Source organism: Saccostrea cucullata, unplaced genomic scaffold, assembly GCF_032062105.1.
Source record: "Saccostrea cucullata isolate Sc308-1 unplaced genomic scaffold, CSIRO_AGI_Scuc_v1 ctg359, whole genome shotgun sequence".
Classification (NCBI taxonomy): domain Eukaryota; kingdom Metazoa; phylum Mollusca; class Bivalvia; order Ostreida; family Ostreidae; genus Saccostrea; species Saccostrea cuccullata.
Genome location: NW_026935991.1, coordinates 341,043 through 366,669, shown reverse-complemented (window position 1 = coordinate 366,669; position 25,627 = coordinate 341,043). Strand labels below are relative to the sequence as shown.

General features: G+C 36.5%; 1 protein-coding gene across 1 annotated transcript in view; it reads left to right on the top strand.

The window, feature by feature from the left end:
- The window catches only part of LOC134244450 (uncharacterized), a 126,261-nt gene extending 105,189 nt beyond the window's left edge, over nucleotides 1–21,072 (top strand). The window contains 49 exon segments of the mRNA XM_062726712.1: nucleotides 174–345; nucleotides 559–799; nucleotides 924–1,041; nucleotides 1,132–1,304; nucleotides 1,468–1,627; nucleotides 1,934–2,128; nucleotides 2,633–2,884; nucleotides 3,023–3,182; nucleotides 3,382–3,617; nucleotides 3,725–3,855; nucleotides 4,094–4,247; nucleotides 4,398–4,619; nucleotides 4,947–5,040; nucleotides 5,138–5,255; nucleotides 5,762–5,910; nucleotides 6,007–6,140; nucleotides 6,938–7,210; nucleotides 7,458–7,748; nucleotides 7,895–8,046; nucleotides 8,147–8,288; nucleotides 8,427–8,530; nucleotides 8,769–8,975; nucleotides 9,213–9,387; nucleotides 9,621–9,904; nucleotides 10,056–10,208; nucleotides 10,453–10,669; nucleotides 10,769–10,932; nucleotides 11,076–11,384; nucleotides 11,614–11,782; nucleotides 11,958–12,169; nucleotides 12,319–12,505; nucleotides 12,823–12,990; nucleotides 13,388–13,792; nucleotides 14,038–14,188; nucleotides 14,345–14,487; nucleotides 14,603–14,700; nucleotides 14,920–15,094; nucleotides 15,334–15,445; nucleotides 15,556–15,763; nucleotides 15,940–16,143; nucleotides 16,263–16,485; nucleotides 16,732–17,035; nucleotides 17,165–17,185; nucleotides 17,365–17,438; nucleotides 17,556–17,596; nucleotides 18,237–18,269; nucleotides 19,050–19,088; nucleotides 19,205–19,228; nucleotides 20,072–21,072. Coding sequence (XP_062582696.1) covers nucleotides 174–345; nucleotides 559–799; nucleotides 924–1,041; nucleotides 1,132–1,304; nucleotides 1,468–1,627; nucleotides 1,934–2,128; nucleotides 2,633–2,884; nucleotides 3,023–3,182; nucleotides 3,382–3,617; nucleotides 3,725–3,855; nucleotides 4,094–4,247; nucleotides 4,398–4,619; nucleotides 4,947–5,040; nucleotides 5,138–5,255; nucleotides 5,762–5,910; nucleotides 6,007–6,140; nucleotides 6,938–7,210; nucleotides 7,458–7,748; nucleotides 7,895–8,046; nucleotides 8,147–8,288; nucleotides 8,427–8,530; nucleotides 8,769–8,975; nucleotides 9,213–9,387; nucleotides 9,621–9,904; nucleotides 10,056–10,208; nucleotides 10,453–10,669; nucleotides 10,769–10,932; nucleotides 11,076–11,384; nucleotides 11,614–11,782; nucleotides 11,958–12,169; nucleotides 12,319–12,505; nucleotides 12,823–12,990; nucleotides 13,388–13,792; nucleotides 14,038–14,188; nucleotides 14,345–14,487; nucleotides 14,603–14,700; nucleotides 14,920–15,094; nucleotides 15,334–15,445; nucleotides 15,556–15,763; nucleotides 15,940–16,143; nucleotides 16,263–16,485; nucleotides 16,732–17,035; nucleotides 17,165–17,185; nucleotides 17,365–17,438; nucleotides 17,556–17,596; nucleotides 18,237–18,269; nucleotides 19,050–19,088; nucleotides 19,205–19,228; nucleotides 20,072–20,803 — 8,903 coding nt within the window. The 3' untranslated portion in view covers nucleotides 20,804–21,072.
- Nucleotides 21,073–25,627: the final 4,555 nt, after the last annotated feature.

Genomic DNA, 25,627 nt, shown 5'->3' with positions numbered 1-25,627 from the left:
TAATATTTGTTATTTTTAACAGATTTTTAAATCCTAATCTTGATAGCCTATTTTTAGAGAATTTTTACTTTTATGAGGTACATAAATAAAGAATTTCCAAAAATTTTGGTCTTAATGCTAAATGTGTATGTACCTGCAGCTTATTTCTCACTATATGTTCTGTTTTCTCGCAGTTCTTGTGGACACCACTAACCCTGTGACAGGTGAGGTGGTGGATGGTAAGGATGCCACATTTACTGATGTACAGTACACCACCAGCAGAGCCAAGGTGGAGGTCCAGTGGAGGGGATATTCTGACCCAGAGTCCTCCATCAAGAATTACAATGTACAAGTCTACAGGGCCAGGTATAATCTATAGTAGAATTTTCAATCTATCAACAATTTATACCTACATGTACATGTATAAGCAAACTAAAATTGTTTAATATATATAATGTATATACTTAAATGCTATTTGCACTGATTGTATTTTTATGGAATTCTCTTTTATTATTGTTTAAAAAAATGATTTATAAGATTTTGCTACACCAGAGTATAATCATCTGACATTTATTTCAGGAATCTGGGAACAAGCTTCGAGTTGCTGAGAAATTGGTCCACATTCAGTAATACTTCCTCGAGCGTGACCTGGTTGAACTTTGAACTGGAACACAAGGACAAAGTAAAGACAGAGCTGAAGGTCACCAATGGAGCATTAAATTCTGTGTCACAAGAAACAGATGGATTTGTGGTGGATCTCAGTCCCCCAGAACTAGAATACTTATGGGACGGACTGGGAAACTGGGACATTATGTACCAGGTATGTAACTTGTGTATATAAGTTGATTTATCGCTTTTACCACTTAATTAAGATTATACACACATAACCCTGAAAGCCAACTAGCCTATTACTTGTGCTGAATACCATCAACCTTAATTTAAAGGATGTGACAGATCGTCTTCATGTGAGATTTAAGTTTGAAGACAAAGAATCAGGTATCAAGCAGTACCAGATACAGATTTATGAGTTGTACCATGGTACGAGGATGAAAATCTACCCAGGTAAACAATATACTCCATCGTCATGAACTAAGGAATTTGAATTATTCACCAAAATTGCACTGTTCTTAATTTACACATCTGATTTTTTAGTTACTTTTACCTGGAACACAATCGTCAATGGTTCCTTGACCAGCTACACCTGGACCGGTCTGACTCTGAAGCAGGGAGCCATGTACAGTGTACGGGTGGCGGCTGTCAACAATGCAGGGTACATGTCCTCTTTTGAGACCAATGGAGTAATCATAGACACTACACCACCCATTGTAAGTTCTGTTCGAGGCCTTTTGATCTAACTTCTTTATGAGATTTTTTCTCTCTAGAAGCACCTTGGAATACTATTGGTTTATAATAAATATTTTGAGTATTATGGACAATAAGATATGAAGCCAGTGGGAAGGGTTACTACAAGTCACTTGTGTAATGTAGATCCACTGGCTGAGGGTAGGAGTGATGGCAGAGATAGCAGAGGAATGGGTCAATGGTTACGTGTACCAGTCTGACAGACAGGGGATCATGACTGCCTGGGATGTAGTTGACCATCAGTCTGGGCTTGTTAAGCATCAACTGGCAGTGGGCACCACACCAGGTCATTACAATAGAAACAATTTTATTGTTGCTTTAATTCTGCACAGTTATGGAATTATATATATTTCAAATATACTGCACACCCTTTGAAAAGATGAATATTATATAATTTTGTTTACTGTAAACCATTGTGACAACTTTTATTCACTTTCAGTTAGTTGAGTAAATATTCCACATTCATACCATATGAAGTGGTTTCTGAAAAAAATAAGGTAGCTTGAACTTAAGGATAATAAAAGTTGTTTTACAGTATTGGTTTACAGTTAAGTGTTTTGGTAGGTGTTAACAGACTGTTGTTGTTTTATAGGTGGGAGTGATGTCCTGAGCTGGACGTCAGTGGGCCTTGTCCAGAGTCACTACATAGATGGTCTCAGCCTCTCTCTGACTGACCAGGCTCTCAATCAGCCAGTGTATTATGTGTCTCTCAGGTCAGAAAATGGTGTAGGAAGGATCTCAACCACTACAGCTACCCCGGTCTACATCACACAGGGAGATAAAGCAGGTAAAGAAAGATCCTGGAGATCTGAACATTACTGTTTACAGGGAAATTTTCGCCCCTATTTTATTTTCCTCCTTTCGTCCTCTTCATGATTAGGTGAATTTAAAATGGGCGAATTCAAAGAACACAGCATATTATCTTAAAACTATGACTGGGTGAATTTAAAACGGGGCAGAATTGTTAGCAAGTGCAAAAAGCGAAAATTACATGGGGCATAAATAACCGTGTATACAGTATCTTTGGTTGATATTCTTAAGATTAAGTGGAAGATGTTTAAAGAATATCATGTATGATTATTGAATGGAAACAGGGTATTGTAATTTAAGGATCATGTAAATACAGGAATGAGTGTACATGTCATAGCTGCCTGGTTTCTTGAAAAATTTCAAACTGATGATGGTTTTGAAAATATAAATTGGAAATGAGAGACATGAGGGATTCATGCATTTAATCATGAAGTTTATGAGTAAAAGTTGAATTTCTTAGCTGGTGCTCTTCTGATTCCAGGTTTGGTGTTTGATGGAGCGGAGGGCAGTGAGGACATTGTATCAGGAACCTTGCATCCTGATGGAGTCTTTGAGATAGACCAGCAGCTGGACGCCAGCACAGTCACCGTACAGTTCACCGGGTTTGAGAGCAGTCTACATGGCATCATGAAGTTTGAGATGGCTATTGGAACAAAACCTGAAAAACAAGATGTGCTGCCTTTTACTGAAGATAACATTGTCCATATGGAGGAAACCAATGTAGCTGGAAACGGTATGTACTAGCTGGAGATAAAAAAAAAAATCCTGATTTTTCGAGGAAAGAAAACATTAAGCATATTACTTTACTGACTTCATACAAGAAAAAAAAAATTCCAGACTTTTGCTGTTTAATAATATCTGATTGTTATAGGCCTGGCAAGCTCAGGGTATGCCCAAGTCAACCTAGAACTGAAACCTAACCAGACATATTACACTACTATCAGGGCAGTGACAAACAACAGAAATATCCTACAAACAAGTTCTGATGGATTTACTGTCGACCAAACACCTCCTGCCATCCAAGTAGACAGGTAAAAAACAGGTTTATATATAAAGTTAATTTTGTGTTCTTTGATTACCATACAAGGGATATGTATATATTTTTTCTCAACATTTTAAATATGCCAATCAAATTTATTATCAAAATAAATTTGTTTTGATGATAATAACAATTTTCTACAGTAATAAACATTTACTAACTCCCCCCTTTTCCCTTTTCTTTTGATGTAGACTGGCCGATGCCTGGCTGTCTGAAGAATCAGCCAATGATACGGTGTATGAGATGTCAGAGAAGCATGTGTCGGCAGAGTGGCACTATAATGACACCGAGTCAAACGTGGTCAAGGCCTGGTGTGCTGTGGGAACGTATCCATACGCCGAGGACATTTCTCCTAAGAAAGAACTAAACATCTCATCTGTAATGAGTAATGGAGTGGATGTGGCCTCAGTAACAGCCATGAAGACTGGTAATCCTCACATTTTTCTTCTCTTTTGTTGTACATTTTTCATGATATTATTTTTGTGGTACGTATCACAAATTAAAAATTAAAAAAACAACAACACATTTTTTAAGGTAAACCAAATATCATAAGTATCTGGGCAGAAAACAGTGTGGGCCTGATCAGCAAGAGAACCACCAGTGCCATAGTGATTGACGAGAGCATTCCTCAGACAGGGTCTGTAGTGTGTCCAGAGTTTATCCAGGTATGTCATTTCAGCCTGTCAGGTGAAGACTTAGATAATGTGGTCATGCTATAATTTAGGGTTTAGATCTTCATTCCTGTTCTGAGAAAAAATGAAAATGCAGGTTCAAATCTCACCTATTCGATTTCAACTTGCTTGAAAATGTTAAAAGGGTCAAAATATTTAGGTATTGTTATTATCTTGGCATGTATTTTGGTAGACTTTACATACATGTATATAATTTTATGTGTTTTTGCAGCCTGACCAGACCATAGAGTGCAGCTGGTCAGGATTTTCTGATACCGAGTCTCCAATAAAGGAGTTTCACATCGCCATGGGGTCAGCACAGGGAGATGATAGTCTGTTGACTGGAGTTACTCTGTCAGCTGATACCTCCAAGTACACCATCACTGGTATGAGCTACTTCAAAATAATACATGTCTAATACACTGTACATGTCTAATTAAAAAAAAAATTGCCTTGTTTAGTAGCCCTCACCCCACATGTTGTTTTTGTTTTTTTTTGAGGTACATGTATGAAATTCGTTGTTATTTGATATTTAGGTGTGACCTCCCAGTTGACCCACAGCTCTATCTACTATGTCACAGTGACCGCTGTGAACACTGTCGGGCTAGAGATCAGTGCTTTCTCCCTCCCCATCACCATGGACACCACTCCCCCTGTCACGGGCAAAGTAGTGGACCTTCACACAGTGTACAGGCTGGACTTTACAGATAACGATGCTACAGTCACCCAGAATAGTGTACAGTGTTCCACAGAAGCAGGTGTGTGTTAAACCCAACTTTTGTTCCAAAATTACTGTAGTACTGTGAATCTATTATAATTATTCATGACTTATTAAATTAATTTGTTTAAGTATAGTAATACATTCTTCTCACACAATTTTTAAAATTAAGAGTTCAAGATGAGTGATTTTATATGTAAACCCAGGTTTGTCTTTGCACTACATGTACCTTGTACTTGCTTAAAAGCTGGTGTACCGTATTAGAAGTGAAACTACACATTTTCAGAATATTTCTCATTTTGATTATGTATGTGAAGTTCTTTTGCACTAAATATTTTGTATCATTTATTTATTTTTCTTTGGACAGAATGTGATGCACTGGATGCCACTTGTACAGAATCTTTAACCTCTCTGTCTGTAACCTGGATGCCATTCTCAGACCCCGAGTCAGGAATTGCCGAGTAAGTACATATACAAACTTCACCAGTTATGGTTCTGTATGAAAGTGTCCTCTCTCTTAAAACTCAGAACTTAAAAGACTGTAACTTTCCTTTACAGGTATCAGATAGCGGTGGGCACTTCACCTGGAGGGGGGCAGATCCAGTCCTTTATCCCCATTCCCCTGGACAGTAAACACTACACAGTGGGGAACCTGAATCTTAATGGACAAAGACAGGTGACAAACTCTTCCAGACAAATCTTTATTTTATTAAACATGTTAAAAAGAAAATGACAATGATATAGATCTATGAATGTTTCTCCTGCATATGGATGTAGTGTTACTACAACTGTTCTTTTAAGATTAGTTTTTACATAATTCTTGCAATGTGAGTTAAAGTTGATTTGTAATTTCATGGTATAGACTGACATGACTCATAGTTGCTACTTGATTCCATATTTGTTACTTAAAGCTGTCAACATTGTATTTCATTGTATGGATGATATTTGATACTGATATGGAATTCTCTTAACAGCTATTTGTGTTGGTGAAGGCTATAAACAGTGGGTTTGATACTGATATGACTTTCTCTGTTTAAATCTATTTGTATCGGTGAAGGCTGTAAACACAGCAGGACTGTCCAATGTCTGATTTTGATGTGAATTTCTTTGTTTACGGCTGTTTGTGGCGGTGAAGGCTGTAAACATTGGGTTTGATACTGATATGAGTTTCTCTGTTTACAGCTATTTGTATCAGTGAAGGCTGTAAATACAGCAGGACTGTCCAGTGTCTCCTCCTCCAATGGAGTGTACATGTCGTACCTCAGTCAGGGAAGACCACCACTGTCTCCAGTGGAAATCATGGATCTGGTAGAGGGAGGCAACTCAGATGTGTAAGTACAGTATATAAGTATGTCTATGCCTTGTATTATCATTGTTATGTTGTCTATTTATTGCACTTGGACACTGAGTTCCTCTCCTTTATTCAGAGACATCCAGACAGATCCAGCCACTATAATGGCTGGCTGGGACACCTCAGGAGATCCGTGTCCAGCCACTAAGTATGAATGGGCAATAGAAAGACTGGATGGGAAAGTGATTTCTGCATTCTTGGACATGGGATGTAAGTTAGAAGCCTACCTCATATAGAGGCAATTTATATAAATGCATAATATATTGTGATGTTCATCATTTATATCTTGAAATACCTAAGTTTAGAGATTATCTCCCTTGGTGCGCTCTTTCGTTGAGGAGGGGAGTTTCGTTACTGCGTAAACAGACAGGTGGGACAGATATTTATATATTGGATACATTGCATCATCGATATACTGGTTTATCATAAATATATGATTGTCAGTATGCACTCTACAACTCAAGAATTATCGAATTAATGTAAAGGCATAATTTTTTAAAGCAAAATAATCATAACAAAAAAGAAAATATCAGTTGACGAGAGACTTTTCAGACGAGGGAAGAGATAGCGACCTCTAATAAATACGGTAAACATGCATCTAATCATTGCATGTCAGCAATCTAAATGACATATTGATTTTTTTTCCTTATTATAACTTAAAAAAAACACTAACTTTTCATAAAATGTTTGTAAAATCAAGAAAATCGGTTACTTTTTATAAAGACTACGACGTTTCTTTCGTTTTCAAGTACCCTATAACTGAAAGTAGATTTGTGAATATGCATATTTTAGGTTGATAAAATCATCAAATACATGTACATCACTGCTTAACATTAAATAAATTTTAAGAGACATAAATATGGTTCATTTATTTATGCGTGTTTGTATACAGAAACAACCTGTCCCACCTCCATGCTGAAATGGATACTTTTTGCGCCTCTATCATAGGAGAGTTACAGTCTCGAAACGGCATATTGAAGTTTTCATAACCCTGACATCTTTTTCAGTGAAGACTTCAGGACTGATTGATGGATTGGTTTTGGTGAACAGTGAGACCTATGTTAACCTGCTCAGGGTGACTAACTCTATAGGATATCAGTACATACGCAGATCCTCTGGTGTAACAATCCAAGGGACACCACTCCTGCCTGGCAACGTGTATGATGGTAGCATTGCAGGCTTTGATCTGAATATTCTGCCTTCTCCCAGGACTGTATCAGCCAACTGGAATGGATTTGGTCTCCCAGCAGATGCTATTGTGCAGATTGATGTCAACAATGGTAAGCTTGATTTGTTGTTTTTATTTTTTTCTTTTTAAGACATCTACTAAATGAGACTATGTGTCTCATAACTCCAATTAAAAATGGAAAGGAACAAAATATTTTTTTTATAAATTTGCGTAAATGTTTCATTCTTTATTTAAAAAAAAATATAAAGGTTGTTTGTCTCTTTAAAAGAGAAATGCTGAAAAGACAGATCAGTTTACTATTGAAATTTGTCTTTCTGCATCTTGAAACTCTTTTAAAGGCAACCCTGGTGTACAGGCTGACCAATCCCAGCTGGAGTCCCAGGACAGAAGTCAACAGATAGCTCACTATGAAGTAGCCTTAGGAACTGACAGAAGATTCAACAACACTCGCTATGATGTGGTGCCCTATACCAATGTAGGGACAAACACTACTGTGGAATTCTACGACCTGAATCTCACACCTGGCACAGCTACATACTACTTTACTGTGATCGCCTACAGTAAATCCTTCTCCAAGACTATGGTCACTTCTAATGGATTCACAGTAGGGGATGGAGGGGGAATCACAGGTAAAAATTTACCTTTAGATATATTTAAAATATTTTATTCTTAAATTAAAAAGATTAACATTAAGGTGTGTTAGTATGTGTATCAGTTAACTTTAAAAAGTCTGAGGTAAAGCATGCATGCACATCTGTTGATGGATGTCTTGCAGTTGGAATCATTTCAAGCCCTGGAAGTTGTGTACACACTAACGCCTCCCTAGACGTTCAATACAATGGATTCTCCTCAGCCTTAGGAATCTTCATGTACTACGTAGCCATTTCTAACACAACAGATGCAAACAGCACAGAATGTAAAGAATATGTAAGTTGAGGAAAAATTTCCTTGAACTAAAAATTTCTTTTGGAATAATATGCCTGTATTTTTAAGTAGTGTCTAATGTAACTGTGAATGTGTTCAACAGATTGATGGAGGATCATTGTCAGCGAGTGAGAGAAAAGCCTTGTTTCCTGCCAAAGATGTGACCAATCAAGGACAAAACACGTATGCAAAACTAACAGGACTTGACCTAGTTCATGGAGAGACCTACTACATCTGGGTCATCGGTAATGGCAACATTTCTGAAAAAATATTTATTCTGTTGAAATACTTTCAGTATGCTAGATTTCTTTATGTACAATATCATACATGAATACCCATCCTTGGTTAAATTTTGATAGTTGCATAAATCTCCTTTCTTCCAGCTGCGGATAACTCTGGACAGTGTGCCAGTACCTACTCGGCATTTATTGTTGATGTCACAGAACCAGAAATGGGAAAGATGAAAACAGGCCCATTTTATGACATGGTAGGTTTTTGTCTATTTCCATAGATGAATTGCTAAGTAATGGTATTTGAAATCGGTGAAATTTTCTTCAAACATACCAGCATCTTTTAAGCCGGTTACTCGAATGCAAAGGCATTACTGTTCAAGAAAATACAATCATTTGAAAATTGATACACCAGAACGTGCTCATCAAAACTATAAACAAAATCATTTGTCATCTGTAGGCATGTTAGATATTTATTTTGTGTTCTATTTCCAGCCTGTTACTTTCTCCACTGTGGACACAAGCATCACTGTGAACTGGATGAACTTCAGTGACCCTGAGTCTGGAATATCTACGTACGAGTTGTCCCTGTGGAGGAACTCATCCTGTAATGGGGCCACGGCTACAGCCAGCAGTGTTACAGACTGGATCACACTGTCCAACACCTACACCTCCTACGATATCGTGGATATCAAACTCCAGGTACTAAATCAAGACATTACAGTGACACTCTCAAAAATGACATAGTCAACCCTTGATATCTGAAACATGATGACTTCAGAAAACTTCAAGATTTCTAGCTTTTGAGATATCAGATTGAAATGTTAATATTACTTAAAGACAATTAATTCTCTTTCTTTTGTTCTTGATATTAAACATACGTGGAAGTGTTTGAGACACTGAATTTAACTGTATGCCATATGTGTTTTCATTGACTAGGAGGACACTCCGTACTATGTTAAGATGAGAGTGAAGAATTGTGCTGGTCTGTCAGTAGAGCTGCAGTCTCCCCCAGTCCTTATAGACAAGACTGTCCCCAGCAGTGGTGTGGTCAAAGATGGAGGGGATTTCCAGAGTGATATTCTGTGGGTGAACGACAACACCAAAGTCACAGGTTGGATATTTTTAGATAACTTCTACATCAAAAAAGATGGTAGTGCAAATACTGAAAGACAATAAAAGAGCCAAATGAATTATTTTTAGGATTTAAATCATAACACAATATTATTTTAAAAAATGAAGAATCTATTGATATACTTTAAGCTGAGACTTGACACTGTTTAACAAAAAAACTATACAATTGCGTATTAATTGCATATTAACTGTCAACATTGCCCTGTTTTCCAGGATCATTCCTTCACCTTGCCAAACCCACTGGCCTCTCGTGTCCAAATCAGAATATTTCTATCAGGAATGATCCACACTGGAGGAAGCTGACTAAGCTGGGAATGCTGGATCCGGACGGAGAGACCTGGAAGATCCAGTACTCCCCTATCTACATCATGGACTTCCCTGTGGAGGACAAAGTGAAACTGAAACTAGGACTGGCACGGGATACAGTCAACAAGGACATACTAGGGGCCGGGGCCATGTACAGATCAGCTGAAATGTATAATGGAGGAACTTATAAAGTATGCTTGTCATCTTTTCATAATTATGAATTTTTTGAAAATTGAAAATGTTTTTAAAAAGTGTTCACTTATTTCATAATGAGTTTGAATGATGTAAAACATTACATATATTATCCCCATATTATAAGAATATAACTTTTTTTATGTGTAGCTTGAGCTTCGAGCTGCAGATCATAATGGAGATGTGGTAACTGAGGTCTTGTTTTGGGATGGCACAGATGAAGGGCTAGCTACCATGAAACATCAGGAAGAACAACTGATGACAAAAGCTTGTTCATGTTGCTTCACAAATCCCATCCCAACAGTATGTATAAAATTATACTGTCAAAGACATATTTAAAGAAGAACTGCATTCAGAGCACCTATAAAATTGTGTAGCTTACAAAGATTACAAGTGGTTAAATTTTTCTGGAAATATCTCACCTGTTTTACTTAAAGCTTAAAATTCCTGATGAGAGTAGAAAGGAACTGTTTATACAATGTACATACCTTTTCTTCCAGCAGAGCAATTCTAAGTGTAATATGACCATGTGTTTTTCTTTATTCAGACCTGTGACAATGGACAGTGTAATTGTCAGCAGTATTTGAGGGAGAAAGGTTACTGGGGTAACGAGACATTCCAAGCCCAGGGTACAACAGCTGTCCCTATCCCTCAGCCCACAACAGCTTCTCCATTCAATGTCATCAACGATGAAGGAACCAGTGTCCTGGGCCAGAACAAACCAAGCACCATGCAAAATTCTTGTGGAGTTCAACTTTATGCAGGTTATTGATCATTCACTGTTTCAAGACATTGTATGGTATTCTGTTGGGGTCTTTTTTGTCCAAGTATTCTTTATCATCTTCATTTAATTTCATTTTCAGCCAATCCTTCTCAAAATGCCAGTGGCTACATTGTGTCCTGGTGTAGATATTTCAATGACACAAGAGAGAAATTTAGACTGAAAACTGAAGTCAACTTTGATCCTAGTGAAGTGTACAAGACATACATCATTAGGTTTGAAGTTAGGAGTGAGGAAGCCACTGCAGTAAGTTAAACTTAAATTTTGAATGTAAACTGCAATTGACTAAATGAAAAAAAAATAATAGAATACACTTTATATTAATATAACATAAACCAATAGTTGGAAACTTATTACTGGATTAGACGTTGTGTTTTTGCCGTTTTTAGCTACAATGGTGTATGTCTGTGTATGTGGAGGAGGACTTTATCAATCAGCTGTGTGACATTCCACACCTCTCTATAGACACACTGCTTTTTGTTCACATCTTCAAAAAAGATAATATTCTGCCCACTGTTCCCAATGCCTTCACTCCCTGGGCTGCCTACGCAGAGTTTTCTGATCTGGAAATGCCTCCACCTATTGGTACTTTGTGTAGGTCTGGTCAACAGTTCAGGGGATACTCCAATCCTATTATCAAATATGAGGCAGGAATTGGGTCCTCAAGATTAGCCACTGACGTGGAAGGATACAGAGAGGTATGTTTTTCAAAAACTGTACTAAGTTCAAATTTTTCAACATAGTTGAATTTTATGAGAATTTACTGCAATGAAAATGTTTTTACTTCATTTTGTAATGTTATTAGAGTATGTTTCTTCATGTAAAACATTGCAACAAGAAGGTGTTGTTGCTCAACTGAGTTACAACAGCTTTTCTTTGATTTTAAAAAAGGATTTAGTGTAACATTGAGTGCTATGCTTCTTTCAGATTGATTTTCCATGCATCTCCTGTATCAATGACTGCTCCCAGTACAGCTGTAATGCCTCCTGCAGTGCTGATGATACCATTCTAAAGGTTTTCTCCTTGGATCATCTCAATTTAACAGCCAAGAGAAATAATTCAGGGGCAAATGAACTGGCCACATACTATCTCACAGGTACTTTAAATTTAAAAACTTATACCATGTAACATCACATGTGATATATGAAGTTAAATATATAATTTCTGCACAGTTGAAGATGAAGAGAGATATGTTCAATGCAAACCCGTCATAAATGAAGATTTTTCTTCAAAGTAAGAAGTATTTTTACACAAACATATTTCTCTGTCAGTTCGAGCCACCAGTGGATCGGGGGCCTCTACTGTGTCGTCATCAGATGGTTTCTATGTCGACACCACTCCTCCAGAGTTTGACCTACAGCTGATGAGTCTGAATATTTATTATGACGTAGATCAAGGGGAGAGTACCCCTGTCCGTTACCAGCAGTCCAACAGCACCATCAAAGCCATCTGGAAATGTAATGATGAGGAAAGTGATATAGTTGTACGTATTTCACAAGAGTTACAAAAAACAGGAAATGTTTTTTATTTGTGCTTGAATTATTGTGACTTGGCTCATGCCATCCTACTGGCATTACAAGAGAGATGGGATTTTTTCTGGACTTTGTAATGCTGAAGTTAATATTTTGACAGGAATATGAGTGGGCCATAGGAACTTCTCCAGGAGACACAGACATCCAGGGATATACCTCCACTGGTCAGAATGTGGCTGGAGTCAACAGCAGTCTAGAGGGTGTGCTTCAACACAACCACACCTACTATGTTTCTATCATCTGTCACAACGGGGCAGGGCAGTCAGCTACTCACAATGATACAAAAGGTAATGTATGAATTCTAGATTATAAGTAGTGAAAGGGTGCATTTCATGATTAAGAAGTTCAAAGTTGTGGCATTGTACTAAATACATGTACATTTTAATTTATATCTCACTGCCATTGAACTATGCAGACTGAAGAAAACAACTTTATGTAACTTGAAATTACAACTTGGTTACTGAATGAAAATAAGTTTCAGCATTGTCATTGTTACTGATGTGAATTATTTGTTGGTGAACTGGTTTTAGTTAATGCAAACATCTGTGGTTATTGTATCAGTGTCAATAACATTATCATTAATCAGTTTAATTACTTCGTACAGGTGTGACAGTGTTGTTGATCCCTCCAATCGATGACATCAACGCCACCCTGCTATTTGTCACCGACTTCCCACAGGCTGTGTATCCTGTGAGATCTTACAAACAGGACGATGGAGAGAAGGCAGGGGTATCATTCACCAAATCCAACGACCCTGCCGTAGACAGATACGGTATACAATATATCATACATGTAGATCAATCTTATTATAAATACATGTATTACTGTAAATTAAGTTCTGTTCATAACAGTTACTGCATTTCTTTTAAAGATTGTTTTTGGGGGGAAAAAAAGCCAACATGAAAAATACACACAATCATGTAAACAAAATGTGTGGCTAGGATTCCATTATTGTTTTTTTTTTCTTCACCTTCATATAGTACATTCTGTATCATTCAGTTTTTCCCCTCTGATTCTATTAACTTTAATTACAAGTTTAGATCTGTATAAAGACTTAAAAATATATCAGGTTATAAAAAGAAATAGACAACTGTCATATGTTCTTTGTAAAAGCACACCAAGTTCAAATTTGAAAAAAAAACATCAAGAAATCTTTGCTTCTTGAACAGATGTTTGTCTTGGATCCACACCCAAGACAGATGACATCTTACCTTGTACATGGGTAGCCCTCAATGACTCTGGATCTGCAGAAATTAGGAATGGTAATCTGTGGATAAACGGACAACAAATCCGACAGTTATCTGACCTCAGAAGAGGACAAGTCACCTCCTCCAGTGGTAACTCCACTGGGAACTTATTCCGCATGCCAGTGGGAAAGATAATGTTCCTCAATATGAGGCTCTGCAGTGCAGCCATGTTGTGTAAAAATGTGACAGGAGGATGCATTGTCATTACGAATGCTAGATCCATTATTGAAGATTCTCCAACAGGTGGTGCCATCTCTCAGGATATTACAGCCACTGCCAGGAGAAGGAAGAGATCCATTGGAGACATCAATATCAAAACACCCAGTGGTATGGTTAAATCATGTAATAAGGTTTAATGTAAAAGATATGTTTCTACCAAATGTACCTGTGGTTAATTCGCTTTATTTTTGTTAGAAGAAGTGTAAAAGTTAAATATCTTTGGTTCAGGTTTGCTATCCTGTATTGGTAGTTGTTCGTATACTTAGTATTAAAATGCCCTATTTCAAATTTGGTTTTTGAAAGAAAGTAAGTTACAGTAAGCTTATATCAGAGAACTTTTGTATGATTTCTAGGCTTGAACCCAGGCACCACCCTAGTATTGACACCCCTGGGAGAGTCTGAAATCACTGCAACCTACGGGTCAGATGCCTCCACAAACTTTGTATCCTACATTGAGAATCCAGCTACAACCCAGGATAAGTTACAGAGGCTTTTGGTCAACAGGTACACATGTGAACCTTAACCATCTGAAGAATAATCTGAATATAAGTGAAATATTTCTTCAAGATATTTGGAGGTTAAGTGCTCATCATTAGATGAAACCTTTTTCGCTGGTATTTTAATGTGTGAAGTTTCTATAAAATACATATGTTGTTCCAGAGTGAATTTTGAGAACTACACAGCCTTCTCAATGGTGGTGGTAGGAAACATTCCCATGCCTGGTCCAATAGTAATTACATACCATGATGAGGTGGGAAAAACCACCTCAGGAAACAGAACAATGTTGATACACTGGAACCCTGGTAAGCAGTGGTGTATTGTAAGGTTAGCTAGAGAGTGAAGTATAGAATCTGAGAGAGATTGTATGACACTATGTACTACCTCTTATAACATGTCATTGTATGTATTATTTGACAGTGATGCAGTACTGGGAGCTGAGCAGTAGGACCTGCCGACATCTCACTGCTGATGAACAAGAGGTTTATGATGCTGCCACACAGACTATGTCAGTGAAGGTATTCACCTGCTTTAATTTTTTTCTTATTGTAAAAAGGATTGTTTTAAATTTTATATTAATCTATTGCCTTTTTAAAGGATATATGCAAAACTTTTAAACTGTCGGCTTACTTGTGCTAATGGTCTCTTCTTTTCTGAGCTAATTTACATTTATCAGTTATGATATTCTACGTTTACTTTAATTCTTTACGCGTATTTTTCTTTTCTTTTCCATACAGGTATGTGATACATATTACAATGCCACTGCCAATGATACAACACCAAGCCTTACCAACATCAATGGGACATTTGAACGGGAAACCATGTTCATTATCCCAGTGGGAGATGCTGCCATTTACAACTCACCACCAAGACTGAACAGCACAAACCAAATCACTATAGAGGAAGACTCGGGTAAGCTGCTCTGTGACTCTGAATTCATTATAATGTATGATAGAAGGATGAAGTTCTATGTAGCCAGATTTAGTGAATTTTTAATCTGAAATGCTGAGTTACCTTTGTAGCAATTTATATTCACCTGAAGAGATGATAATGTACTAAATTGATAAATTTGTTCCCTCTTTAGTCTCTGTGGCAGAATTTATGAAATTGAAGATAAAGATATTTAACTGAAATACTGATTTTTATCACAGGAACCCTTCAATACCAGTTGGTGGCCACTGATGACGAGGGAGATATAATCAGATTCCAACTCCATGAAGAAGAGTTTGAACTTGGAGATGTGAACCTTACATCAGAGGGCTTGTAAGTGTCTGCATCATTGTCTTAGATAAGGAATTTTCCTATGAAGTTTCATAATTCGTGGAAAAAAATTGTTCTAGGCTTTGCTTTGTTCTGAATGCTGTTTCTTGTAGTTTGTCCTTCAAACCATGCCATGATTGTTCTGGCTTACAAATGGTCAATTTTACCATGTACGAAGTACAGCAGTTCCCAGAAATTATCCCCAAGAACACCACTACAACTGTGTACATCACTATACAGGAAGTCAATGACCCTCCCAAAATGTTTGTGTCCAGAAATGGACAGCTGATACAAAATGCAGACCCCACTGAACCCATCGTGGTAAGTCTCATTTCTGTTTACAATGTATCGTAACTACTGAACAAGAGTTTTTTGTGCTCTATTCCAGATAAAATTGATATTCTTAAAAATTTCTTACTTATACATTATAAATGGAAAATTGTGTCATATTTTAAAAGGAGTACTTCATAGAAGAGTTTGATTAATATTTCCTTCAGATTTTACTTGAGGCTAAGAATGACTTCAATAAGGACAGGTGGAGCCCCACATGGAGTGCTGTTATAGGAGCATACGACCAGGAGATGTCAGACGTCATCAGCTTCCAATTACTCCAGCCTGCCAATGGAAGCCTCACACGATCAGCCTTCAACAGAGACGTACCCCAGCTACTGCAGAGCTGTGACCAGGCCGAGGAAATCGAGGTAGGCTTCAAGACTGAGTAAAAGCTACACTGTATTAGTACTGAAGCATATTCAAAATTGAATATACATGTACTTAGCAGCATATTTGAATTAATTACATTTCCTCATATAAACATCAGGTCAATATGATGCCTTGTCAGAATTTCTATGAGACACTCCCTCGGAATGAGTCGCTTTTGTCCTGGCTGACCCTCAATGTGACCTTCAATCAGCCGACCAATGTCTTTGGAAATTTTACGGCCAGGATGTATTTTGAGGACTCCTCCAATGGAACCTCTTTACCTATTTCCTTACAGTTTGCCATCATGGAGTCCCCTTGTCACAACAGGGCACAATGCAAACGTTAGTATATAATATAATATCTACATTAAAGAAATATCTGAAAACTAATTTCTTAATTTTTTTTTTCAATAAAATTTACATTTTTTCATTGAGTAAGAATGAAGTTAATAAATATATAATGGAGGAAAGAAATATATTCTTATTGATGATTGCAATGTTTTATCAAAGACATCTTGTAAATTTATGAAACATTTATGGTATACCTGTAGATAATATACTAGTAAATGAATAATTCTATATTTTCAGCGACTGGGATCTATTCCTGTGAGGACACCCATCGTAGCCACAGTTTTGATGCGTACTACAGCTGTGTGTGCGCGGGAGGCTGGCAGGGCAAATACTGCGCAGAGGACATTAACGAGTGTCTGAGTAACCCCTGTATCTCCCCCTATGTCTGCTTCAACAACGAGAATTACTATGAGTGTGCCTGTCCTCTGGACAATCCTCACTGTGAATTTGAGCTCTGGGTCATCGCCATTATTGTCCTGGCTGTAGTCCTCCTCATCATTTTCATAATTACTGCCGTGTACAGACTGAAGTTTAAGCGCAGGTAGGAATTTGCAATGTACAAATGTTAAACTTTTGTGAATTACATGTATGACTGTGACAAGTTCTTTCTTCAGTCCTCTTTACTATGAAACAAATTATGATTGTAACAAGTTCTTTATTTTTTTTACAGTCCTCTTGACTATGAAACGGAGTGAGTATACCTATCTTTGACTGTAATATTGTTATAAAAACTCTTATTAGATGTTGTTTAATTCTTTAGATGTTGTTAACTGAATTTGTTAAAGCTAAATGTAGCACATCTTGAATGCTATGTCATTAAACAATTTGATACTTAATATTGATATCTATGAATGTGGTACATGTTTGTAGTAGCCATTTTGGATCCACATCTTCCATGACTGGGTCAGCTTCTAGTGTCAGCGACGATGAAGAGAGCTTACTTGGTAAATCACTCGCACATTTAAATCAAATCTCTTTTTACAATTAACTCTGGATTCCAAGGAAACCAACAATTACCTCATTTGATTCCTGTTGCATAACTTTTTGGTTTTTCTTTTCAGATGAGAAACCCTGGACATATGATGATGGTGCCTCTGCTGATGTAAGTCAATGATTTGTCTCAGTTTGCTTTTAACAGCATGTGCATGACAATACCTTTTATTTGTTTTAAACTTAGAACACATGAAACTTGATTTAAAAAAAAAGATCCAGTTTAAAAACAAGGGGACTACATGTATTATGTCTCATAGAACAGTGAATCAGATGCTGCAGTTTTTTGTTTTAATTCTTCACTTATTTGTACATTACTTGTTTGTTTCTCTGACAAAGCTTTTTAGTTTACATGCACTTTAATATGGCCTTTTGACAGAAATCTTGTGTGAAAAAAAATGTTATCTTTCTTTTGATTAATAAATAAAGTTTGTTATGTTCTTTATTGGTTCTGTAGTTGTGATGTTATTTACATGTAGGTGTAAATGAAAAATTCCATGATTTTCATCACATGTCAAAAGAATGGTCAACTCCCTTAACTACCACGTGAATTTAGTCTGAGAGCAATCTGAATTTCAAGATTTCTGCTTTTTGCAAAAAAAAAATGGAGGGGGGGGGGTCATTTTAAAGAACTTAGCTATATCCTTGACGTTTCATGTGTTACTAGGTTTTCATACTGGATGATGTAATTGCATGGATTTATATTTTGTATGCATTTAATATTCACCATCATTTTATTTCTTTACATACAGATTGAGTACTTTAAGAATCCCAATTTCACCAGGGTAAATATCAGCTGTCACCTTAAAGTGTCAGAGTTCATTGTCATATTCTAATTGTTCTACTTATACTCATGTGTACTTGTCAAACAATTGTGCATTCTGTACTGAATCTGAAGTACTTTGTCTAGCATTCTGTGTAGGTCACTTGATGTTTGGTTCATCTTTTTATGAATACTTGAGTTATTTTCTCTTCTCAGTTCATGAAGAGTATCATCCACTTGTGAACAAAGTGATACTTTAATGTAGCCGTTGAAGAGCCTCAGTAGTTTGTTTTCCTTATATTCATAGCATTAGAGGTGTAGAAGTGTGTCTTATGTTTGTCCTCCCATTCGTACAATGTGTTGCATTATCATTGCACTTTTTTGGCCTTCTTTCATCTGTTATTTGTGACAAATTTCATAATTATTATGAAAAGTAGAAATCATTATCTGTAAAAACTGTCAAGTATACCGTAAATGTACTTTCTTCCCCGTGGTATTAATTTACGCTATGTACGCGGTCACAAATTTTCTGCGGAAATTTGTCTAAGCGTACTTAATATAAATGTAAGGCATAAAGTGACAGTCTGAGAAATCGCATAATTTTCTACCTGCAGATCAAACAGAAATTGAGATTCCGCGGAATAATGACCCCGTGGAAAAAAGTACATCTACAGTATGCCATTTAACTGATTTTAAAATAATTGTTTTCATAATGAATTAAAACTGAAGAAATGTAATACTAGACTTTGCTTTCTCATAACTCCAATGATTTAGATTTTATGAATTATTTTACACAATATAGGGTTTCACTGGAGAATTTGATAACCTTCCTCCCAAAAAGGTGAGCAGTGACACACATTATTCTAAGGGAAAAGGAAATTATAAAGCTTAAAAAAATTCATTAAAATTTCTCAAAGTCATTGCTTGACCTCAAATTTTGTACATTTGGTGTTACAGGAAGCTATCGATGAGATGTATAGGGTACGAGTCATTTGTAGACAGTTTACTATTTTGGGTGGTGGTTAAACTATATTTGTCATCTTTATGTACTTGATTTACTGATTTAGCATTTCCTCTTATCAACAGCTGAGTTGTGCTTTTGAGTTGTTTTGTTGTTTATAAAATCTGAAGTGGATTTTGATCATAAAAAATTAACATAGATTTGAACTTCCTTAATATATAAGCCGTCTTGTGAAAAAATTTTAACAGCACCTGAAGGAAATACTCACTGTTTGCACTAACTTAATGTTTATTGTGTGATAGAATTCAAATCATTAATTTATCCTTATCACTTTAGGAAAAGAAGGTCTCCTGAATATGCAGTACCCAATTATACTTATAATTACAATCTCTGAAATGTTTTACTACCCCATTCAAATGGGGAGAGAAGTGAGAGTGAATGGAAGAGGCTTGAGCAATCAGAGAATACTATGATGAAATTAGATGGTGAATAGGTGATGTGTGCAGAAGGAAAGGGAAAATGGGATGAAAGAGCATTTTAGGGACTGTATCATAATTGAAAAAAAGGCACTTAGATCTGCTGTTTTAGATTGCAACTTAAAGGATCAAGCAATATTCAAACTGAGTTAATGTTAGATTGACCATTATTGTACCTTTTAAAATAAATGGAATTTCACAATCACAATGATCCACAAAACTTGTGTGCAAAAGCATTGCTAATTTTAGGGTTTGTTTCGCATTATTGTTAATCTTTACCAAATCATTTTTTCTCAATATTTACCATATCATATACTGCTATAAAAAGAGTTTTGACATTATTTCATTATAATGACCAGGAGATAATGAAATATTAACACATTGCAGGGCTATCACAATCCAGTTCTGGATGTAGAGCCACACTATGATCCTGATGAGGACAGGGTTTTCCATGAGAGACACACTAAATCTACCTTTGAACCACTTGTACCTACCAAGTATGAAGGAGACAAACTACCCCAGAATATTCCTCCTGTCTTAACCACTGGGAAACGAGGTCGAGTCCTGCCCGCTCTGAACCTAGATAAATCCTCCCCATACTACCCCCCTCCCCCATATCAGCTGATGGACAAAAGTGGGAAGAAGAAGAAGAGGAGGAGAAAGAAGAAGATTGGTAACAAGGATGACCACCACCTGGAGGAGGAGTACAAGGCAGGCAGACAGACCCCACCCACCCAGATCCAGAGAGACGCCGCCAAGATGTTTGAAGCTGGAAACCAACAGAACGGCAATGTGGGACCTAGAAAAATCACTGTGGGCCCTGAAAGTGGATTTGCCAAAATCCATCCAACCTCCGTTGATGGGAAAGCATCTTCAGACATGACGTATGATTTTTCCTTATTTAGTAAGAGCCATCCACCTTCCCATCACACGAGAACAACAAAGACTGGGGACTCTAAATCCCAGAAGGTTCACCCAATGTTAGACAGCGACAGAAGTAATGGATTCGAGGCCCACATGACAAGTACACCCAACTCTGATGCCCTTCATCTGCAACAGACCAACCACAATAGACAAAACAACTTCAATGATAGTGTGAACATTGAGAGTGAACTGTGATATTTCTTCGGTATTTATGTTTGTGCCAAAAACTGTTATTTTCTTTAATGATTTGAACTGTGATATTTGTTTGTGCCAAAAAAATTAACTATTTGATTTTTTAACATAATACTAGTATTTTTGTGTTTGTTTTGATTTATTTTTTTAAAATGATTTTTCATAATTATGTTCAAAAGTGAAGGACACTAGAACTTGATATGACTGAACAGTGATATTTTTATCATAATGATGTCATTTACATTTTCTAGAACAAAGCTAAAAAATTATTACTGAATATTATCATTTTTTTTAATGACTTTACCATTATCTTTTTTTGTTTAACTAATATTTCAAGGTTGAATATTTTATTAAAAATTCAGGAGTAAAAATTAAATGTCTTAGTTGTTTTTGAATGAATTTAGTGTACAGTTTGTATTTTGGAAGGTCCATGATTAATTGCCTGTATGCAGATTTTTTAAGTTGACTTTTTTTGCACCCTTTTCTTGCCTGAAAAGTGAATTTAGTTTTTTTTTTTTAAAGAGCAAAGACTGAAAGAAATATCAGGATGTATCTCAAAATATTAGTTACGAAATTAAGCTTTTGAAGAGCGCTGGTGTGACGTTGAACATTGACCCGAATTGAAAATTGACCCGGGGCTCATTTTTCAACGTTGAATAATTGAACTGGGGGTGTTTATATCTCCGTTGAAAATTGAGACCAAAAGTCGTTGAATTTATACCCGGGGTCAATTTTTAACAGCTTGATAATTTTTTTTCCTCATCCGTTATGACCTCAAGAAGTTGAAAATTGACCCTGTGGAATATTGACCCAACTTTAGAGTTTGAACATTTTTTGAACTGGGAAGTTTTACTGGATTTATCAGTCTCTCTATATTTATATTTCGGTTTAAATTTTTTCCCTTTTCAAGAATAATAGAAATAAACATCATCCCGTGTATATATGTACATTTTGATCAGTGATCTTCAAGCATGACAACTTTATTTTTTGACAATACTTACTAAAATCCATAGTCCATAAATAACTACAAAACAATGAAAAGGGCAAAAAACAAAAATCCTGGAAATCTGGTGTCTAGAAAGTGAGCCCTATATATATATATCTAGTCAAATTCAGTATCGATATTTAAAGCCTAAAAATTAGAATGAAACAAATCGGCCAAAATGAATCCAAAGGTAGGTTATATTTGTAAATAAGATCAATATAGCGACCATAGCATGTGAGTTATGCTGACTTTAAACAAGGTTGGCGAAATTACTGTAACAAACTTATCTGTCAGTATCCTGCCTCGGCTTAAAACTTGATCGTTTTCGGGGCATAACATTGAGAATGAGATTATTTTTATTCTAAAACATATTCTTATTAGATACAATGTGTTAATTCCTATTCGATTAGGTGTAATAATTTTATTTCTATTTGGTAATTTGTTTTCAATAAATTGCTATTCCCATCGGAGGAAGTATGATTCCTATATTATAATATATCATTCTTTTTGAAAACACGCGTTTCCTATTCGATGTCATTCATATTTGAAAACATGCGATTCCTATTCGCCAATTTTGTCATTCCTATTTCTTATTCGACAATTATTTGGTATATATGAAATAAAGTTGTTCGAAAACATACTAGCATCCATTTCTATTTGGAACAAGATGTGTTTGTGAAACACTATGCGCCCGGCGGCAACAAAGTTCGATAGAGCTGTTTTTAGCTTATAGGTCACAGTCAAGGTCACAAGGTCATTGACCTTGGTGTCATTTGAAAGAGTTTAATTAGTGGAGTATGCAGACCAAATAAGAAGTCTATATATCCTTTGGTTGAAAGTTATGTTAAAAAATTGAAATAGCTATATTTAGCAAAAAAGTCAAAGTCAAAAGGTCATTGACCTTATTGTCATTTCAAAAAGCTTTATTAGTGGAGTATGCATACCAAACATGAAGTCTCCATCTCCTAGGTTCAAAAGTTATGGTGAAAGTTCAAAAGAGCTATTTTTAGCATATAGGTCACAATCAAGATCACTGAATTTGGTGTCATTTGAAAGAACTTAATTAGTGGACTATGCATACGAAATATGAAGTCTCTATCTCTCATGGTTCAAAAGTTATGGCGAAGGTTGAAGTTGACAACAGACAGATAGACAAAAACAATATACGCCATGGATCTATCCATGTATATATGCGATGTTTTTAAATAATTGCATTCTGGAAATATGACAAAACTAGAACTGGTTGAAAACTCAATTAAATAGGAATGACATATTTAACATGATTATCAAATAATATGTTTTACGGTGTGACCGTTGGGGCGAGCGCAGTTGTACCATCAAAAACACTTGAGATCAGCCACTTCGAACGTCAAGCCGCACGAGATTTCTCGACTAGCTGTGACGTCATACGACGTCACAAAGCTCGTCGGAGCTTACGGAGACAGCCGAGCGTCTGTTTGAAACTATAGAACTAGTGCAATTTTTGTCGAAAAACATTGCAGAGTTATTTCTTGTTTCTTTGAAAGATTTCTACAAACTGAAAGTCTGATATATGCTTTACGTTATTATTTATTCATTTATTCGGAAATATTCGCGCAAAGGACATTGGGTAGTGCGGGAATTCTGGGAATGTTGCACAGAGAAATTTGGCTGATCGTATGTACAGATTTCAATCCGAATTTCCTATTATACTTATATTACACGTTAGTCTATTGAGCTCGCTTCGCGAGCGTCGCTTCGCGACGCTCGCTGCGCTCGCTATAAATTATTTTATTATCGAATAGAAATGTCAAAATTATCGAAAAGGAATCACATATTTTCGAATAGAATAACAACATAAGAGTGATGAATTCTCGAACAGAAATAACATTTTTTCGCAAGAATAACAACTAATCGAATAGGGATCACATTTTATCGAACAGGAATGACATGATTTAGGAAAAGAAAAACGTTTGAATAAGGATAACAAAAAAGTATAATAATGCAACGTTCTACCCGCCAAACCATAATTAATTGATGGCGGAATAATATGTTTTACGGTGTGACCGTTGAGGCGAGCGCAGTTGTACCATCAAAACACTTAAAAAATTGATCAGCCACTTCAAACATCAAGTCGCACGAGACATCTCGTCTAGCTGTGACGTCACACGACGTCACGGAGCTCGTCGGAGCCTACGGAAACGGCCGAGCGTCTGGTTTAAACTATAGACCTAGCACAATTTTGGTCGAAAAACATTGCAGAGTTATTTTTTGTTTCTTTGAAAGATTTCTACAAACTGAAAGCTTTTTATGCTTTAAGTTATTGTTTATTTATTTATCTATTTCACGGAAGCAACCGACATGACTTAATTAGCATATCGTCAAAATTCGTAAGTTTCCGGTGACGTCATATGTATCATTTCCGAAGGGCAAGGTGAAGGCCAGTGTTGTGGCATGGGGGTATTTTTTTGAATAAGGCAAGGCAAAATCATTTCGTTAAGTTCTCGGTAAGAAACAATGTTCCTTTATTTTTTTTTACTATTTTTGATTTATTCGCGCAAAGGACATTGGGTAGTGCAGGAATTCTGGGAATGTTGCACAGAGAAATTTGCCTGACGTATGTACAGATTTCATTCCGAATTTCCTCTGTTCTTACACGTTAGTCTATTGAGCTCGCTTCGCGAGCGTCGCTTCGCGACGCTCGCTGCGCTCGCTATTACTTTACAAATACGGAAAGTTCACTTTGGTAAAGATGAAGAAGAAATCATTTCTTTTCTTATACAGTATAGTTTCAGTTGGCCTTGATCTTCCATAGTCAGTAAAATATCCAAACATGAAACAGTTGTGGCACATTCAATGGTGACTTTAATTTAAAGTTCACTTGGATATATCGAGTCGACATATGAACTAAAATAATTATTATACGTCAACGGTATATCTAAATATTGAGTTGAACCCCACAGCAAATGTTTTCTTTTTGTCATATAAAGTCTTTAAAAATATATTCTGATTCTGTTTCATAGAAATATTTAAACAGGCAATAAAGAAGCACAATTAGTGCCCATTGCAATTCCAAGTTTTGAAGGAAGAATTGGTCTCCGAAGACTGCAGAAATGGTGTCGATAAGGAACTCCAGCATCCTTTTAATATCAACTTCAGGATACTTTTAGGTAGAATTAGGGTGATTTTTAACAAAGTAATTTTCGTTCATGACCTTTCACAAGATACGAATAATCCCGAGTTCCATTTTATAGAGAAAACAGTTGTCTATGATGTAAAATTAAATATATAGTTTTGAATTTGTCGTGAGGAATGCTTGTATAGAGTGTACAAAAGTTGTACGTTTTGATGTTACTGATTTTTTTTAAAAAATGGTGATTTCAAATTTTCAAAAATTTTCAAAAGTGTGTGGGGGGGGGGGGGGCAAGCATCCCTAGCCCCCCCCCCCCCCCGTTCCCGACGCCTATGGTTTCACAGTTGTGAAAACCATGCCATAAATATGTGTTTTTATGCTTTTTAATTTAGAACCGGTTTCATGATCAAAATTCCACGACCCAGTTCAGTTTTCAACGGACTAGAGTCTAAATTTAACACCTTGGGTCTCAATTTTCAACGTTGAAAAATGACCCCCGGGTCAAATATCTACGTTAAAGGTGCTCTAGAGTTACGAAGTAATGAGTCGATCCTTACGTCGCGAGTTCGAATCCCACTGTGGGACATGGAGACCGGTCCTTCGGATGAGACCAAGGTCCAGTTTCAGTAGGTGCTAGCACGAAAAAGATCCCTCCCTGCTTAATGATCTTTAGTGCCGAGTATATTGGATAAAATTTGCAGCTCTCCATCGGCAAGTAGTAGCGTCTCCA